Source organism: Macrobrachium rosenbergii, chromosome 29 (genome assembly GCF_040412425.1).
Source record: "Macrobrachium rosenbergii isolate ZJJX-2024 chromosome 29, ASM4041242v1, whole genome shotgun sequence".
Classification (NCBI taxonomy): Eukaryota; Metazoa; Arthropoda; class Malacostraca; order Decapoda; family Palaemonidae; genus Macrobrachium; species Macrobrachium rosenbergii.
Genome location: NC_089769.1, coordinates 1520466 through 1540465, shown reverse-complemented (window position 1 = coordinate 1540465; position 20000 = coordinate 1520466). Strand labels below are relative to the sequence as shown.

The 20000-nt window shown below is 35.7% G+C and overlaps 1 protein-coding gene across 2 annotated transcripts in view; it reads left to right on the top strand.

Moving 5' to 3' along the window:
• Window positions 1-20000, top strand: part of LOC136854477 (cell adhesion molecule 2-like) — a 113317-nt gene that overhangs the window by 87726 nt on the left and 5591 nt on the right. For both annotated transcript variants that reach the window (XM_067130781.1, XM_067130780.1), the window contains exon 4: window positions 18309-18386. In XM_067130781.1, coding sequence (XP_066986882.1) covers window positions 18309-18386 — 78 coding nt within the window. The remainder of the gene's footprint in view (window positions 1-18308; window positions 18387-20000) is intronic.

Sequence of the window (20000 nt, the reverse complement as noted above, 5' to 3'; positions counted from 1 at the left end):
TTCACAGAATGCTTAAATGTTTAACGTACCACTGACAACCCAGTCTACCTGCCTATCTATCAATCTGTCGTTTCGTACTTAATTAACACCAGAGAACAGATCTGTACATAGGGGACAGTCTTTCAAAAGTAAATAGAACGTAATATTTATTTCTAACTGAAGAATAAAATAAACAAGTGAAAAATGCGCCGAAGTTTCTTCGGCGCAATCGAGTTTTCTGTACAGCTTATAATCTAGGCCACCGAAAACAGATCTATCTTTCTGTGGTCTCGGTATAATGCTGTATGAGCCGCGGCCCATCAAACTTTAACAACGGCCTGGTGGTGGCATGCCCTATATCGTTGCCAGAAGCACGATTATGGCTAACTTTAACCTTAAATAAAAATAAAAACTACTGAGGCTGGAGAGCTGCAATTTGGTATGTTTGATGACTGGAGGGTGGATGATCAACATACCAATTTGCAGCCCTCTAGCCTCAGTAGTTGTCAAGATCTGAGGGCGGACAGAAAAAGTGCGGACGGACAGACAAAGCCGGCACAACAGTTTTCTTTTACAGAAAACTAAAAGTCTTGTATAGAAGTAACGGCATCATGGGATTAGTCTCGTGCATCAGCAATGGCAGGAGAAGTCTCGTACATGAGAGTTCAAAATACGAATGTTTATGCCAATAAACAAAGATTTTGAAAGCAGCCTCTTGTACGACACGACGAGAGAATTATCTCGTACAAGAGCAAAGATACATGAACCATCTCGTACACCGCAACAGACACCCGCCACGAGAAGACAGTCTCGTACACGAAGGCAGACTTGAGACATCAGGAGGCATCAGACATCGTTTTTCTAGCCGCCGAACAGAGATGACATCAACACTCGAAGTATTTCAATTTCGCCTGGGCGATTCGCATGCAAGGAGGGATTACTACCAAAGCCCCCCGACAGCTGTTGCATATTGAATTATCGCTTGTTTGTGTCTCACAAGGAGAGAGAGAGAGAGAGAGAGAGAGAGAGAGAGAGAGAGAGAGAGAGAGAGAGAGAGAGAGAGAGAGAGAGAGAGAGAGAGAGAGTTAGTTTTTTCCTTTAAACAAAATACTTTGTGAATGCCCTTGAGATGTATTGTTTATTATTGCTATTATGAATCAAATTCCACGTTCATTTTAGCAACTATAATTAGCGTAGCGTTCATGATTCACGTAGCAGATATCACGGAATTAAATGTTGCAAACTGTCTAACGGTGATGGTAGTTCTTTGCAGCGTCCCTTCGGCCCCTATCTGCAGCCTCTTTCATTCCTTTTACAGTACCTCCGTTCCTATTCTCTTTCTTCCATCTGACTTTCCTTAACCATCTCCTAACAGCTGTTTCACCTTTCAAAACTTTTTTAGTTTTCTGTAAAAGATTTCCGTTTTAGTTAAAACCCGAGGCGACCCATGATGTTGAACCCTTTAACAACGGCCCAGTAGTGGATTCCTATCTTATATCGTTGCCAAGCAGCACGATTAAAGCGCTAAACTTTAACATCTTTAAATAAAATAAAAATAACGAGGCTAGAGGGCTGCAATTTGGGATGTTAGATGATTGGAGGGTGAATGATCAACATACCAACTTGCAGCCCTCTAGCCTCAGCAGTTTTTAAGATCTAAGGGCGGACAGAATAAAGTACGAACGGACATACAAAACGGCACAACAGTTTTCCTTTACAGAAAACTAAGAATTATAGTCTGGGATCTTATTAAAGAATGGGTGTCTGTCGCTCTTGGGCGGAACGCATTCAAAAGAAGGCCCCCATATGTCTCTGTCAGCCGGAAAGCGAGACTATGTTAGTGGAATTGTAGGTTACAAATAGGACAAAATAATGTCCTATATTCGCATATGCAGAATTTCGTTTGATGTCACTTTATTGAAAACACATCCGCTGTTCGACAGGATTTATAAAAATATGCAACGTTGCAGCTCATTCCTGTCATGCCATCTTCTTAGGGTTAATTTGTGACGCCAGTTAATCTAGTTAATGAACAGATGATCTTGGACTAGTTTGCGTTGACACCAGACCACAGACATATTGCTATACGTAGGCATATAATGGAATACAGAATTTAGGCCAAAGGCCAACCGCTGGGACTTACGAGGTCATTCAGCGCTGGAAGGGAATTGGGTGGATAGCAAGATGGAAGAAAGCGAATATCAAAGGAGGTACAGTAAAAGGAACGAGAGTTTGCAGCTAGGGGCCGAAGGGACGCTGCAAAAAACCTTAAGTAATGCCTACTGCCCGGAGGGAGTAGGTAATTAATGACAAACGTTATACACGCAAATTATAATACGCACGCACACTTATATTCATAGTAACATACACATAAGTATCCAAAATATGAAATAATCGAGGTTTAAGAAGGCAATTGCATACGTATCTGGTAAAAAAAAGGTGATCGGTACATTCTAATTATAAATACATATATATATATATATATATATATATATATAAATATATGTGTATATATATATATTATAATATATATATATATATATATATATATATATATATATATATATATATATATATAAATATACTATATATATATATATATATATATATATATATATATATATATATAGATATATATATATATATATATCCATCTATATAATATATATATATATCTATCTGTATATATATACATATATATCTATATATATAGATAGATAGATAGATAGCTAGGTTATATATATAATTTATATACTGTCTGTATAACTGAATCACGAAAATATGGAACGTGATAAATATATAATTAAAGACAAAATCCACGAAGGGAAGAGAAACAATGGAGTGCTGCAAGGCCTTTCGACTTCTAAGTCCTTTACTGCGTGGATTTCGTCATTATATATATATATATATATATATATATATATATATATATATATATATATATATATATATATATATATATATATATATATATATATATATATATATATATATATATGCTATTGTCGTCATAAGGAAACACTATTACGCCAAAAACTTCACAATCTAAACACAAAATTTCCAAAACAATTACAAAAATTCACTGTGCGGAAACGACTCATTACCAATCCATTACCATTTGTTTTCCCACTTACAAACCCCGAAAATAAAGTTGGAGAAAACTTCTACCTCAATTAACAAGACCAACAAATCTTGCAAGATTCCCCCTCGAGCGTAAAATAGGAATGGCGTTGATACTCATAATAATAATAGGATAAAAATTCAATTACAAAAAAGAACCTTGTTGACTTCTCACCCGCGAGTCAAAATAAACACAGCGCCGAGAGTTAAGTCATAACGAATGTAAACACGAATGGGAGGCAGATAGGGTTTCGGTGGTTAATTCTCCCTCTTCTTCTTCTTCTTCTTCTTCTCCTTCTTCTTCCTCCTCTTCTTATGTTTTTTCCTCCTCCTCCTCCTCCTCCTCCTCCTTCTTCTTCTTGGACCAGATTGCATTCCACTTTCACATCACAACGGAGGCGTGAGAATTCCTCAGCTTTGATTTTGGCCAGCGATACGTGATAGCTCGCACTCCTTTAAGAGTCAACAGACAAGGGTACTTTCTTTCTCTTCTTTGTTCCTTTGGAGTGACGCCAGATCCCTCAACTCGAAAGTTATGTCGTAGGATCTTCCTACATCGTTTGGGAGTCCAGTGCGAGCGGCATTGGCGCAAAATGATGAGAGAGAGTGGGTGAAAGCTTTAATAATTTTTCAGTCAATGAAGGTGAGTGTCTTAAGGAGCATAGTACCTTTAGACAACAGATGTAGTTTTATATTTATAGATAGATAAATAGATAGATAGATAGATAAATGTATATGTGAGGGGGTATATATATATTAAAGAAGACATTAAAAGCGAAAACACAGTAAAAAAAAAAGTATAAAAACAAAAAAAAACAAAATTCATTTCACCTCCCTTGACGAAGGCACTGATCTCTCTAGTCGTGACAAGCGAGCACCTCACCCCTGGCAGATTCCCAAACGCTGGTCCTCGTACTCCTCCTCAATCACTTCTGCTTAACACTTTTCGGGGAGGGGGAAAGGAGAGGGGGATTCAGGACCAAAACACCTTGATGATATATATATATAAACACTTAACGATACATCGACGCATCATTAAAAGACGTTGCCTTGAGCAGCCATTGATGGGCAAATGGAATCAGTTCACGATTGATCATTGCTTTTGATGGGCCTTTGGTGGGTCTACAAAGGGAGCCTTTGGTGTGCCTTTCATGGGGGCCTTTAATGGGGCCTTTGGTGGGGTCCTTGATGGGGCCTTTGGTGGGCCTTTGATGGGGCCTTTGTGGGGTCTTTGCTGGGCCTTTAATGGGGCCTTTAATAGGGACTTTGATGGCGCCTTTAATGGGGGCCTTCTCCTGGGCCTTTGATGGGGGCCTTAAATGGCGCCTTTGCTGGGCCTTTAATGGGGCCTTTGGTTGGGACTTTAATGGGGGTCTTTGGTGGGGGTCCTTAATGGGGGTTTTCAATGGGGGCCTTCAATGGGGACCTTTAATGGGGGCCTTTGGTTGGCAAAAGAGCTTGAAAAATGCGATTTAAAAGAGAAACAGAAGTAGAAAACTCTCTCTCTCTCTCTCTCTCTCTCTCTCTCTCTCTCTCTCTCTCTCTCTCTCTCTCTCTCTCTCTCTCTCGATTTAAATGCAGTCATTTTGTTCACTGGAAGTTTGCTTTTATAATTCAGGGAATTTTGGCTAATTCCACATGAATAATAATAATAATGATAATAATAATAATAATAATAATAATAATAATAATAATAATAATAATAATAAATTTTAGAAATATATATATGTATATATATATATATATATTTATACCTACAACGCTGTGGATTTCTTCACTAATAATAATAATAATAATAATAATAATAATAATAATAATAATAATAATAATAATAATAATAATAATAATAATAATAAAAAGTTGGCGTCCAGGCTATTTTGACGTTTGTTAGCAATCAATTTCCTACATTCCTTTCCTAAACAATGATAAAAAAAATATTTGTAGTTTTTGTCATCTGATCTCAGTAAAAACCGAAGCAATTTATAATTTGATTATTATTTATCAATAATAATTTCCACTGCATATAAATGTAAATGTTTTCAATAATCGCGCCAAAATCGTTTAGAATGTATACCATTTTTCCAGATTACAGCTTAAAGAGAGAGAGAGAGAGAGAGAGAGAGAGAGAGAGGAGAGAGAGAGAGATCACCCAAGATGATGATATATGAAATGATTGCAATCTGTTTCTTCATCTCATATTGCATTTCTGTAATATGCCTTTAGACACTGCGTTAACGGCTGTATTCACTGGTATGTCAACTCCAGTCAGATTGCTGATAACGCTTTATACGACAGAGAGAGAGAGAGAGAGAGAGAGAGAGAGAGAGAGAGAGAGAGAGAGAGAGAGAGAGAGAGAGAGAATTACTTCTTCAATCTCTTGGTTTTCCAATGGCTCTGGGAATAAAAGCGTTTCTTTATAAATGATAAATAATTTATTGAAACTTAGTTGTGTATTGTAAGCGGTAATGGGTTTCAATTGTGATCGAAAACCAAACGGAGTAAGGAAGGAAATATCGTATAATATATATATATATATATATATATATATATATATATTTATATAATATATATATACATATATATTATATAATCCTCTGTAAAACCTCTTAAATATTTAACCCTGTTTTGACAGCTCTACTAATTCTTCAATTATGTTGGATTCCAGGTACATATTTTTTCCTTTGTAATCCCCATCTGTCATTTATATGAGCTTTCTTTGTAAACTTACTTTTATAATTCTTCAGTCTGCTAGGTAAAGGACGACAGTCGAAAGGCCTCGCAGCATTCCAGTGTTTCTCCTTCCTCCGTGGATTTTGTCTTTATTTATATTTTCATCAAGTTCCATATTTTCGTGATTCAGTTATACATAAATATATATATATATATATATATATATATATATACATACACACATATACACACATATATATATATATATATATTATATATATATATATATATATATATATATATATATATATATATATATATAAATTGACAAATCACGGTCTTCCCTCTGTACAGGCAACTATTCCCTGATTTCGTAAATTATCTCACCCCTCGTGGGCCAAGTGCCTAATTACGCTCGCTCATCGACGGCTGGCCCTTGGAAACGAAAATCATTTGCAGCTGCACCTGAATAATTAAAGGGAAACTATTTTGGGCTGTTTTTCCTTGTTTGGGACCACGGGTGATAGCCATGGGTCACAATGAGTGAGTGAGTGAGTGAGTGAGTGAGTGAGTGAGTTGGTGAGTTGGTGGTGAGTGAGTGAGTGAGTAAGAGAGTAGGTAAGTGAGTAAGTGAGTGAGTGAGTGAGTGAGTGAGTGAGTAAGAGAGTAAGTAAGAGAGTGAGTGAATGAGCTGGAGCGGCTGATAATGAGATTGTCGAAATATTTTGGAATTATATATCTTATCAAATGAGTAGCTGTAGGGTATAGGTCTAGACCTATATAGCCTAGACCTATGGTATATATATTGCTTAGGCCTATACAGCCTAAACCACCGAACTTCATTTGCTTTTATCACTAATCTATGAGACATATCGTCTGATGAAAATGCAAATTAAAACATATATATTATATATATATATATATATATATATATATATATATATATATATATATATATATATATATATATTTACAACACTTTTTATGTAAAATCGAAAAATAAAAGTTGCTGTTTACGATTTTTTTACGTCATAAAATATTCCTACTCTCGCCGCGTATTTCGGAATTCCATTGAGAAATCAACGTTTGATAAAATGCATTTTTGTCTGATAAACTCTAACGCTGCCCTTATGTCTAAAAGTGAAAAATAAATGGCGCGGACTGTATCCTATAGGCCTACCTACTCCTAGGAATAGTTAATGACGGACAAAATACAGATGTAATTACGCATTACACTTTAAGAGAGAGTTGTTGACGAAACCAGTGACCTATCGATCTAAGGGCCTACTTTGTACTAAGCATCTATAATAACGAACAGAATATTCTTTAAATTTAATTACGAGGTGTATAAAAAAATAAAATATACTATAATATAATTAAAATTTCAAACGTAAATACAGGGTACAGTAATATGCTGAAAATATAAAGACATAAAAATCGAGAAAACACACCACCAACTGTAACAAGCCATTTCACAAAGGACAGAAATGAAATGGCAAAATGAAACTCGTTCTTCTTTGCTTACCAGTAAAATGTCACTCCATTATCTCTCGAAGAATCCCTGTATCCATGGCTGTACCTATGAGCTGCAGAACGCGCCGGTTATGAAGACGATGAAGGAAAATAAATCACAGAAAACACAGGGTAACAAATAAACTTCAGCGGTTTACTGGTTGCTGAGGTTCAGCCATTCAGTAATTCCAGTTCAGGCTGCGAGCAGCGCCGCCCTGGTGGGGGGAATCACCAAACTACTTACTACAAACATTAAGATAATCCCCATTTATTATTATTGTTGTTATTTATTTTATTATTATTATCTCTGTGGAGGTTGTCACAGAATAAAGTTGTGGTTCAGGTGTAGATTTAACTGAAAGGGTCTGGATAAACTCCAGGAACCTACCATATTTTAAACTTCTGTTTTTACAAGCAGTGAGCAGCGTTACCCTGGTGGCGGCCAACCAAACTACACAGTACTATATAGTATCAAAATACCTCCTTAATTAATACTGACTCTACATGGGGATTACCACTGAATAAACGTGAGTTTTATAGGTAAGTTTAACTTAAAGGGTTTGGGTAAACTGTCACTGAGTCACAAGGAACCTGTTTTATAATTAAACCTACTGTTTTCACAAGTAGCCGGTATAGTGTCAGATCAACAAACTATAGTACTAATATACATCTCCAGTTGTTACTTACTCTCTATGGAAATTACCATCGAATAAAGTTGTTTTTTGTGAGTAAAATTAACCGAAATGGTCTGGGTAAACTTCAGGAACCTACCACAATTGAATGTATTGTACACCAAATTACGTACATATAGTACTATAATTGTATGATTATAACATCTCCGGTTACTGATGTCCCTCTAAGGAAATTCCCGCGGAATAAAGATGTTTCATAATTAAACTTAACTAAAAAGGGTTTGGGTAAACCGCCACCGAGCTACCAGGAACCTATCATGATTTAGCCTACTGTTTTAACAAGCAGGGTCGCCCTGGTGTCAGTGCTGTCGTGCATGTAAGTTATATGCATAATAGTACTGACATCTCAAATTATTATCATTGACATTTATGGAAATTACCGCTGAATAGAGATGTGTTTTGTAAGTAAACCTTCCATGATTTAATTATTGGTTTTACAGCACACATGTTGGCGATAATATCTGAGAGAAATGTCTGTGGCCTTAATAGGCAGATAATGGGAAGTTTCAATTCACTTCCTAATGATAATTTATTTCTTAAAGAAACCAAATGCACAAAAATTATATTTATACGCACAGTCAAGTAAAAAGGGGGAAAAAGTCATCACCTTTAGTATGTACGTACGTATGAATGTGTGTCTGTATAAAAACTAGACTAAGGAAGTCAATAATACAGTTACTATTGTTTTCAGAAGGAAGCCATAATTGACTGTACCATTTTTCGTTAAAAAATATAACCGTTGCTAATTTTTTCCCCCCACTTTCCGAGAAACCTGTGACATAAACATGTCAGGATTAAAATCTTCAGATCATGAGATACTTATGGCTCTGTTACTCATAGTTTAGATTCCTTAGTACAAAGCCCCCAAAGGGCGGCTCTAGACTCAACGGCTTCGTGAAAGTGAAACCACCCGTGTTAACTCCTTCAGGAATAATGATGATAAGAAAAAACACGGGGGTAATTTAACGCAAGTTTAAGTTTTTTTTAAAGGGCTGGTCGGGTTTTTTAGCTCTCTCTCTCTCTCTCTCTCTCTCTCTCTCTCTCTCTCTCACACGTATTTACTTCTTCTCTTTCTTCTCCTCTAGACCTCCCCACCCCACCACCCAACGCTTTCTTCCTCCTCTCTCTCTCTCTCTCTCTCTCTCTCTCTCTCTCTCTCTCTCTCTCTCTCTCTCTCGCAACCGTCTTGTAACGGCGGTCCAACCTTTGTAACAACCCACTCCAACTCCTCCCCCCTTACCTCTCCTGCCCCTCTCTCTCTCTCTCTCTCTCTCTCTCTCTCTCTCTCTCTCTCTCACACACACAGCCGGAGTTCCTTATCTCCGCGGTAACTTCTCGAGAACATTAAGCTAGCCATTTTTTTCTCTCTCTTTTGCCAAGGAACATAGGGTGAGATGTAACTTTATGTTCATAAGTGGAATTTCCTTGTTCATTTATAGTCATTTTTTTCTGTCGTTGTTTTTGTACTGTCTTTTAGGGGGAAGGCAGAGGCTCGGTCTAGAATAGAGATAGTTTTTTACTGTCATTTTTTTGTCTGTCTAAAATGGAGGTAGTTTTTTTTTATTTTAGTTAGTTTTATTTCCTACTTTGTAAATCCTAGATGGTTTCTGCAATTCATAAAATCTAGGTTTATATATATGTATATATATACGTATATATAATATATATATATGTGTATATATATGTATACATGTACGTATATATATATACATATATATTTATGTATTTAGAGAGAGAGAGAGAGAGAGAGAGAGAGAGAAATTCCACTGCACCTATTTGTTAGATCTCGATTAAATATCCTTTTGTGCATAGATATTTTCTAAGTTCTCTTAAGTGTACTTAAAGGCGACATTTGCCTAATCAAAATCTTTCCAATGATCTTGTATTTTTAACGTCATTCTCTATGGAGAGAGAGAGAGAGAGAGAGAAAAGTAACAATCAGGAAGAGACGCGCCAGCGTGATAAAACTCTAAGGCGTCAACACGCCATCTTTCGAGCTAGACTTCCTCGCCTCCAAAATAAATAAGATTGCAGCCATTAATTATTCACGCCCTCTGCATCTAAGCCTGGCAGTTTTCATCCCGAGAATACTAAGAATATCGAAGACCCTCTGACGACCCTTAATATAGTTCCTCCTGCAGGGGAAAACGCAACGCCTTAACCTCTAGAATGTCAAAGACTGCTTAAGAGGCTGCGCTTAAAACGGCTACTCTCTCTCTCTCTCTCTCTCTCTCTCTCTCTCTCTCTCTCTCTCTCTCTGTCAAACATCTTTAGCCACAATGGCAGCTTACGCCGTTCTCCTCCTGACGGCGGGGAACAGCTGTTCAGGAGACGGAGTTACTCCCTCGGGTATAGCTTCTTCTTCTTGAATTTATTCCTGGTTGAACTACTCCGTTAAAGCCCGCTTAGGAGGGTAAAGATAAATATATATATATATATATATATATATATATATATATATATATATATATATATATATATATATATATATATATATATATATATATATACTTATATTAGTCTTATATTTATATATATATAAATGGAGAACTTGAGTCTTCTTTGGGGAAATGGAGAACATTATGAAGAATTGGTTTCTAGTAAATTTCATGGCTCATAGGTCTCTTTCTTCTCTTCTCTCTCTCTCTCTCTCTCTCTCTCTCTCTCTCTCTTTATTTTCCCAGGTCTGTCTCTATGTCCCTCTGTTTTTCTGTTTACAAGGGTGTTAAGATTTAACACCCTTGTCTTACAAATACTCTGAAAATTATAGCAGGCATCAGGAGTCTGAGGTTAGTGTCACTGAATGATAATAATAATAATAATAATAATAATAATAATAATAATAATAATAATAATAATAATAATAATAATGCCTGTAAGTGAACAAGACTTAGCAGCATTAATAGAGGAATAAGGTCACTTAAAATAAAATTATAAACCTACGAAACTACAGTTTCATTTCAATCCAAAATAGACAGGGAAGTAATTGAACATCCTGCAATCCTACAATCCTGCAATTATTCTCAGCCTTGCAATAAATAGAGCATCAATTTTTTCTGTCTCGTCCCTCAGTAACGAGTGAAATCCCACCCCTCCCAAAAAATGACCTATGATATCACCATTTGAAATTAAATTACAACCATTTCCTGGTGTTGGAACTGAGGACTCACAAAGTCTCGATTACAGAGACAATAGCCTAAGCTTTCTGTGATATTGACACTGGTCGGGAAAAACGTGAGTCACTCGAAGCAGATGCCGTTTGTTTGGGAGGTATCCGGGGAACAAAGGAATCTGCTACTACACAAGCCACACGGCCAACAAGTAGAACTTGCGGGTGAGTGAGCACCGGGGTCGTAAGGGAGATCGTATTTCCAGTCTTTATGTTTTTGTTTTTGCTTTCTTTTTTGTGCTTTTGGAGGAGGTGAGGAGGAGGAGGATGAGGTGGAGGAGGAGGAGGATGAGGTGGAGGAGGAGGAGAAGAAGGGGGAGGAATAGGAGGAAGGACTAATCTCTGCAGGAGACAATGCAATGCTGTGATTGCTCTTTTCGGGGACATCGTACACTTAATGTTTCCAGACTTTGTGTTTTTGTTTAAGATTGTTTTTCTCTGTTTTCTTGAGAGGGAGCTAGGAGGAGGAGGAGGTTGAGGAGGAGGAGGAGGAGGAGGAGGTGGAGGTGGAGGTGGAGGTGGAGGAGGAGGAGGAGGAGGAGGAAGGGTTAATCTCTGCAGGAGACAATGTCGTGATTTCTGTTTTCGGAGACATCGTACATTTAATCTTGTTGCTCCCTCGCTCTGCGTGGGTGTAATTCTGTCTGCATGCTGTTGCTTGCAAAGAAAAATTTACATTGAACAAAGAAGGATAACTAAACCTTGCTTTATGTGTTTTAATTATTTTTAAATAATTTTAATGACTGTTATAATAGTTAATCTTTTATGTATATACTGTATACATATATATATATATATATATATATATATATATATATATATATATATATATATATATACTGTATATATATATATATATATATATATATATATATATATATATATATATATACATATATATATATATCATTTACTTATATACACATATATTAGAGACAGACTGACAGAAAGACAAGAAGAATCCTTCACTTCAAAACTCCTTTTTCCAAATAAAAAATCATTGTTTGCAAAATTTTCAGTTATTTCCATAAAGGGAATTGTTCTGTCAAGATTATTACAACAGAATATGTTTGTGAATTTCAAACTTTAACATCAGTTATACTTATAATGATAGGCATAATAAATAGTACATGAGACAAGTAGTAATATTTTAAAATCTATAGAAAAACTCTCTCTCTCTCTCTCTCTCTCTCTCTCTCTCTCTCTCTCAAAAGATTTACAATGATATAATAAAAATTCACTGGTTTTCTACATTTTCTCTCTCTCTCTCTCTCTCTCTCTCTCTCTCTCTCTCTCTCAACAGATCTACTTTGACTTAAAATGCTTGCACATTTTATGACTAGTATCAATGTCAGCTAAAAAAATTACACTGGTTTTCTACATTCATACTCTCTCTCTCTCTCTCTCTCTCTCTCTCTCTCTCTCTCTCTCTCTCTCTCTCTCTCTCTCTCTCTCATGCTATATCTGATTCTGAGAGACAGGTCTACCCTTTTATGGTTGGTTTTTCAAGTACAGTCGAAATGTGCCCTGTGCCTTGTCTAGACTCAACATTCCCCAGCTAATCGCTTCTTACGTCTTTACCCTTTATCAGCCATTTTTGGCCACATTGTTTTTACGTTTTCATAAGTTCCCTCAGGAGGGTAGTGCCGTCAGGGCACTTCACGTGGTGCACTGTAGGCATTACCTAAGGTTCTCCGCAGCGTCCCTATTTGCCCCTATCTGAAAACTCTTTCATTCCTTTCACTGTACCTCCGTTCATGGTCTCTTTTCTTTCGCCTTACTTTTCTCAGCTCTTTCCTAACAATCGCTTCATAGCTCAGCTGCAGAAGTTTTCCTGCTGTTACACCTTTCAAGCCTTTTACTCTCAATTTCCTTTTCCGCGCTGAATGACCTCATAGGTCCCAGTGCTTGGCCTTTGGCCTAAATTATATATTCTATTGTTTTCTTTAGTTCTTTCACTAGTTTTCTCCCGTTTCTGTTAGTTCGTTTGTCTGTTACTCTGTCAGAAAGTCCAACAGATATCTGATGAAAAGTTAATGATGAATTCGCAATGAAAATCCTTATGTCTTCTAGGCCTAAGAACAAAACAAGATTTCTTCATAACACTTTGATGGTTTTTTTGCAGATCAGTTTATTTCTTGTTCAGTTGTTCAATCGAGAAAACGACCCTTTGTGCCCAGAAGGTACTTTTGATAGCAAAATGTGATCGTGGCTTCCGCCCGCTGAGTTTTTTTCCAAGAAACTTGGTGTCTATAAGGTCTAGTCACTCTAGTGGATGAAGTGTTTGCCCGCAGTACTAAGTATCTGATTTGGTGGAGGGAGATAGGCACTCTGAAAGCTTTTTTGGTTGTTTTGTTGTTGTTGTACTATTAGTATATACGTATATAAACATACATACGTTTATATATATATACATATATATATGTACACATATACATATATATATATCTTATAGGGGGTCAGTCTTGCAAAAAATAGCAGCAGTAACTGCCACAAATATCGACCAATTGTGCCCAAAACACCCATAACATCGACCACATCTTATGCCAACGCTGAGGTCTCATCAGCATCCCGTCAAATCCTGCCCCAAACTCAACAACTGTAGCTCTTTGAGTCACAGAGTCCAAGACCAGCTCAAGTTCGGTAGATCTCAATGGAGAAACACAACTTACTTTACCGTCCCTATCATCCACAGCCAGTGCCTGGTTCCCCCAGGTTCTAGCTTGGGTGGAGAGGAGCCTTTAGTCTATCACACAGTGCGTCGATGCATAGGCCTATCTTTAAGTTTTATAATATTTTCTTGTCTATATTTCTCATCTTTCTCAGACTTCTTATGAATCAGTTCCCCTCAACAATGTCTACCATTTTTATTCATTTTTCTTCCTATTCACATTATTTGATATTTTTGTATGTTCTTTATTCTTATATATATTCTTTCTGTTCAGAGATGAGGGCTTTTGAAAATTAAATAATAATAATAATAATAATAATAAAATCATTATAAAGATATTATTAAAATCATTATAAAGATATTATTATTATTATTATTATTATTATTATTATTATTATTATTATTAAAAAATTTCTATAAAATTTACAAATTTTTGTTTATAGCAATATATCATAATAATAATAATAATGATAATAATAACAATAATATAGATAAGTCTCTCTCTCTCTCTCTCTCTCTCTCTCTCTCTCTCTCTCTCTCTCTCTCTCTCTCTCTGAACTGCTTGCTTCTACAAAGGTGAAACAATAATAACCACCTCTTGAAGCTACGTGGGGCACCAATACCCCAATACCCACATCATCAATAAAGGTCACAGCAGTCGAAAGGCGGGTATCTTTGGCTGCCGGGATCAAAGAGGCCGACAGGTGCCCAAAAACTACTTCCGGCGAGAAGTGTCTAGTTGAGTTTGGGAGAGAGAGAGAGATAGAGAGAGAGATGGAGAGAGAGAGAAGTATTATTTTGTGGTATCTTGACAAGCTCTTAGTCGGTAGAATTTAATATTTTTGATTCGTGTCTTTTAATGTTATTTTATTTCATTTTGTTTTTTGTTTATTATATAATTGTTGCTCTTCCGGTGAGAAGTGTCTAGTTGGGTTTGGGAGAGAGAGAGAGATAGAGAGAGAGATGGAGAGAGAGAGAGAGAAGTATTATTCTGTGGTATCTTGACAAGCTCTTAGTCGGTAGAATTTAATATTTTTGATTCGTGTCTTTTAATGTTATTTTATTTCATTTTTGTTTTTTTTTATTTTTATATACCTGTTGCTCTAAGTCAAAGGAAGTTCTTTATAACGAGGTTCGTGGTTTAAGATATTATATATATATATACATATATATATATATATATATATATATATATATATATATATATATATATATATATATATATATATACTTATATATTATACATCCCTATCAATACATACGCGTCGAGACTTTAAACAAAAACAATAAAATAACAAAATACCTCCTCACCTGCACAAATTTCCCAAGTTCAAACCCTCCCCCCCAACCTCCCACCCTCCCTATACCTTCCAACCACCAGACCAAACTGGTCCTTTCTTACCTAAGCGACCAAAACTTATCCAAAATTCCCACAGCCTTGACTCCTGACTATGTGCTTGGGAAACGCAGGAACTTCAGGCCATTACACTCCTTAAATCCTGCTTTCACACAGGTCCTTGTTGTCTGGTAGGATGATTAATTGACGTCACAACATCGAGGGTCAGCGTGGGTAAATGAGATCATCACAGGGCTGCTTTGAAGTCAAGTGATTTTCAAGAGTTTGCGGTGATGCCTTTGTTCAATTACTCGTCGCCATACTTGTTTTACCGCGGTGCAGGAATGGATATTTGCCAATTTCTGGCCTCTTTCTTGCCCAGGCCCGATTGCTCCTGTGAAAGAAGAGATAAACATTTGGCTATAAGAATCGGGGAAAGCAAAAGGAGTTAGAGAATATGGGGTCTTGGAAATTTATAGAAGGCACGCCATGTTCTTTGGAAGCTTGAATTTTAAGTCAGTGGCCACTTTGGTGGGCTCGTTCCATATGAATAGTGGTTTAAATTCTGTATAATAATAATAATAATAATAATAATAATAATAATAATAATAATAATAATAATAATAATAATAATAATAATAATAATAATAATAATTTTGAAGACATTATTATATATAACTGCTCTGTTTGCCCAGTCCGTTCTTGAAAAGAGTAGTTTTCCGTAATAATATTGTAAATTAATGCTTTTATTGGCATTTATCACCTGTAATCCACAAATCCCTAAGAACTTACAAAGAAGAAGCCCAGGCGGAATTTTTAACCCTGGTGTACCGATAGGCCTAACTGAGGCCTAAAGAAACGGGGCAATTTAACACAAATTGTCCGAAAAGAGACCTACAGTGACCGAGAGAGACCGGGAGAGATTTAGAACAGAGAGGAGAGATCTCCATCTTAAGCGTCGACTCTTAAATCGAGTTAGGGAGCCGTTACAGAGGAAAAGACCGACTTCTACTACTACTACTACTACTACTTGGTAATTGAATTCCTCTTGCCAACGACTTGCCGGGGAGCCGTTACAAAGGCGAATCCGACTAATACTACTACTATAACCAATCACCAATGAGACGGCCTGACAATTCCTTGTGATAATAGACAGAGCTTTATAGGTATTTTCGCAAGAGACTACGTGGCCTCATGAGGAATTCTTTTTTAGAAACCCCAAGGATTTCGATGTTGGAGCCTATTCTTAAATATCTGGAGCTGCCTATGACGGCTCATATCTGGTCAATGGGCCTACGTGGGCCTGTAGAGGAGAGATCAATATTTTTGTGAAATCTTTGTAATTTTAGAGCAAACAAAAACTGTCTTGTTTCAGTGAGATCTTGGATAATTTTTAACGGTTAGAGCACTGAAAAAAAATATAATATAGGACATACGGAAATCTTCTAAATATTATTGTTTGCGTAGATTAGAAAACTTAAAAAATAATCATAGTAATCGTTTTAGATATTATTGCTTACATTATCCATATTTTCATAATCTGAACAACTTAGACAGCCTTGATCTAAATGATAAAATCGAATATCATCAAATTGACACTTGAAAGAAGACAATTCCCTTCTTCATTAAATAAAGTAGCAAATCATGAAATGGCAACCTACCGCTTAATATAGCAAGTACCTCTGACGTACAATCACGCGGAGAAAGTCCTTGGCAAGAGTCTTCGAAGGATTCCTAAGCGATCCTTCTGGCTCCTAGCCAGCCTGAGCCACGCTGGCTCCCGAGAGGAGCACTTTATATACTTGCAATTACTTAACAGTCAGACGCAACGGACTGACACGTGGTACTTCTATATACTTATATAATTTTCAGTCTATCTATCTATTTATCTTTCTATCTATATATCTCTTTATCTATCTATCTGTTTTCGTCTATTGTCTATTTGTTTGTATTGTAGACTGTCTATAGACTGTCTAATATATATATATATATATATATATATATATATATATATATATATATATATATATATATATATATATATATATATATATATATATATATATATATATATATATATATATATATAAACATATATATATGTATATAATATATATATATATACATATATATGTATCTATATATAGAGTATATGTATATATACGTGTGTATGCGTGAGTATGCATATGCATATAATATATACATATAAGTTTACACACAAAGAGAAGAAAGCTTTATAGAACACAGTTTGCAAACTAATAGGAATATTTTTTCAAGCCTTTTATTTTGTAGATAAGTCTATAGATTACAAATAAGTCTGTAGGTCTATAAATAAGTCTACAGATTACAAATAAGTCTGTAGGTCTATAAATAAGTCTATAGGTTCCAGTCAACGTCAACAAAACCTATCTCTGTGCAGTTCTTATTTGATTTATGTTTATTTTTTTACGTTATTTCTGGCGTTCCATAAGTGTCTAAATTCTTAATTGATGACAGATAGCTATTACTCATTTTCTCATTTTTATTAGTTTTCTGTAAAAGAAAACTATTGTGCGGCTTTGTCTGTCCGTTCGCACTTTTTTTTCTGTCCGCACTTTTTTCTGTCCGCCCTCAGATCTTAAAACTACTGAGGCTAGAGGGCTGCAAATTAGTATGTCGATCATCCACCCTCCAATCATCGAACATACCAAATTGCAGCCCTCTAGTCTCAGAAGATTTTATGTTATTTAAGGTTAAAGTTAGCCATAATCGTGCGTCTGGCAGCGATATAGGCCAGGTCACCACCAGGCCGTGTTATAGTTTCATGGGCTGCGGCTCATACAGCATTATACCGAGACCACCGAAATATAGATCCATTTTCGGTGGCCTTGATTAGACGATGCACAGAAAACTCGATTGCGCCGAGGACACCTCGGCGCATTTTTTACTTGTTGATATAGATTTTGAGCTATTTATAAGGAAAACAGAATTTTCGAAAAGAGTTATTTGTAATAGTAAGGACATTCATAATAATCTTCAACATATTAGTTCATAGTAAATTTCTAATTAACTCAGAGACTGACATAAGATTTTGTAATGAAAAAATAATTTCACAATAATTATATTATAATCTCGAATTTAGCAAAATCTTTCACCAGACATTTTTACTTCTCCTCACAGGTGTCGTGGATCAGGTCACGTGACCTGACCGTCTTGGCCGTGGAAAAAACCACAGTGACGACGGATGCCAGAATATCGGTGAGTATTGGGGGTCGTTTTCGTTTTGGGGAATTGATTATGCTCCGGAATTCTCTTCTTGCTTATGTGTTTTGCATTGGTTTCTATGGTGACCCTCTTTTAAGAACTGGAATAATGTGTTTTATATTTATGTATATATATATATATGTATATACAATTGTTTATATATAATTGTTTATATATATATATATATATATATATATATATAAATATATATAAATAATATATGTACATATATAAATATCATTTATATATGTACATATATATAATATGTATTTATATATATATATATATATATATATATATATATATATATATATTTATCACATATCACATTTCCTCTCCATACGCGAACGAATGCACAAAAAAAAAAACATTTATAAAAATGCCGGTAATATGACGTCACGGGATGCCTCAAGTTGGTGCATTATGACCAAAAAGGAAGTGACTCAACGTCTTTAAAATGTTGTCAAGAAGGAGCACCACTTTCGAGCTTAAAAGGCTTAGCGTTCTGATGTTTTCAATAAAACTTAATAATCTGTAGACACTGTTTATATATTACTTTAATGTCACTCGCGTTTATGTTATGACAAAGACCACACCAAAACAATTATTTTTATTAAGGACTTAATTAATAAATTCCTTTAACGTAATAATGTTAATTATTATTTTCATTTTTTTTATATTACATATTTTTCTCAAGATATCAGGCTCTGTAGTGACAAGGTTTTCCTAAGCATTCGATAAATTAAGAGGGCATTCTGGCATTAGGCCTACAATTATATAAGTATCTGGTATAAGGTGACCAGTGGATTATATTTGCTTGTTCCTTTCTTTCTAAGGACATACTATCCTTCTCGTCGTCGACTAAAGATTAAGAAGAGAATAAAGCATAAAGTAAACATCGCGAGAACAGGCTAAAGTGTAAAGTAAACACAGGAACAGTCCATGAAAATAATTAATTTTCTAAGTATTTCTTGTCTCCATTAGAGTTCGGAAAACTGTTTTTGTCACGAGCGTAACTCTAAAACTGCTGTGAGTACAAGCATAGGTCTAGGTCTAACTTAGGGTCTAATCCTAAGTTTAAAAAGGGAATCCTATTTCATTCAGTAAACATCCTTTTCACGTATTATTTGGGCCTCACTGTAACCCATTCCCTCTTGAACACTCCCATCCCCAAGTCCCTTTGCTCTGTAAGACGTCATCCCAGTTATCTAGAGTTGCCGTGAGTCAAATAAAACATTAAATTGGTTCGTGTGAATTTACTCAAGTCCCAATGAAGCCTGAGTCTTCCATCCTGAGATAAAAATATAGAAAAATAATAATAAAAAAGGATATAAATGAACAGATTCGTCTACTATTGTTGTGATTATTTTGTTTTGAAAAGCTCACAGAGCTTGTAAGTCTAAAATGTCTTATTCTGATGCTGTCTGCTTCCAACAGCCCTGTGTCGCCGAAGCGAAACTAGACCCAGGCTAATTGGCGTCACTACCACAGGTATATAGCCCCTTAATCACCCTTGCATATCGTTTTAAATGATAAAAATATGACGTCACATTGCATCCCAGATGAGACTAGAAAAACTGGTCTTGAAAATGCAGAAGATTGACCACC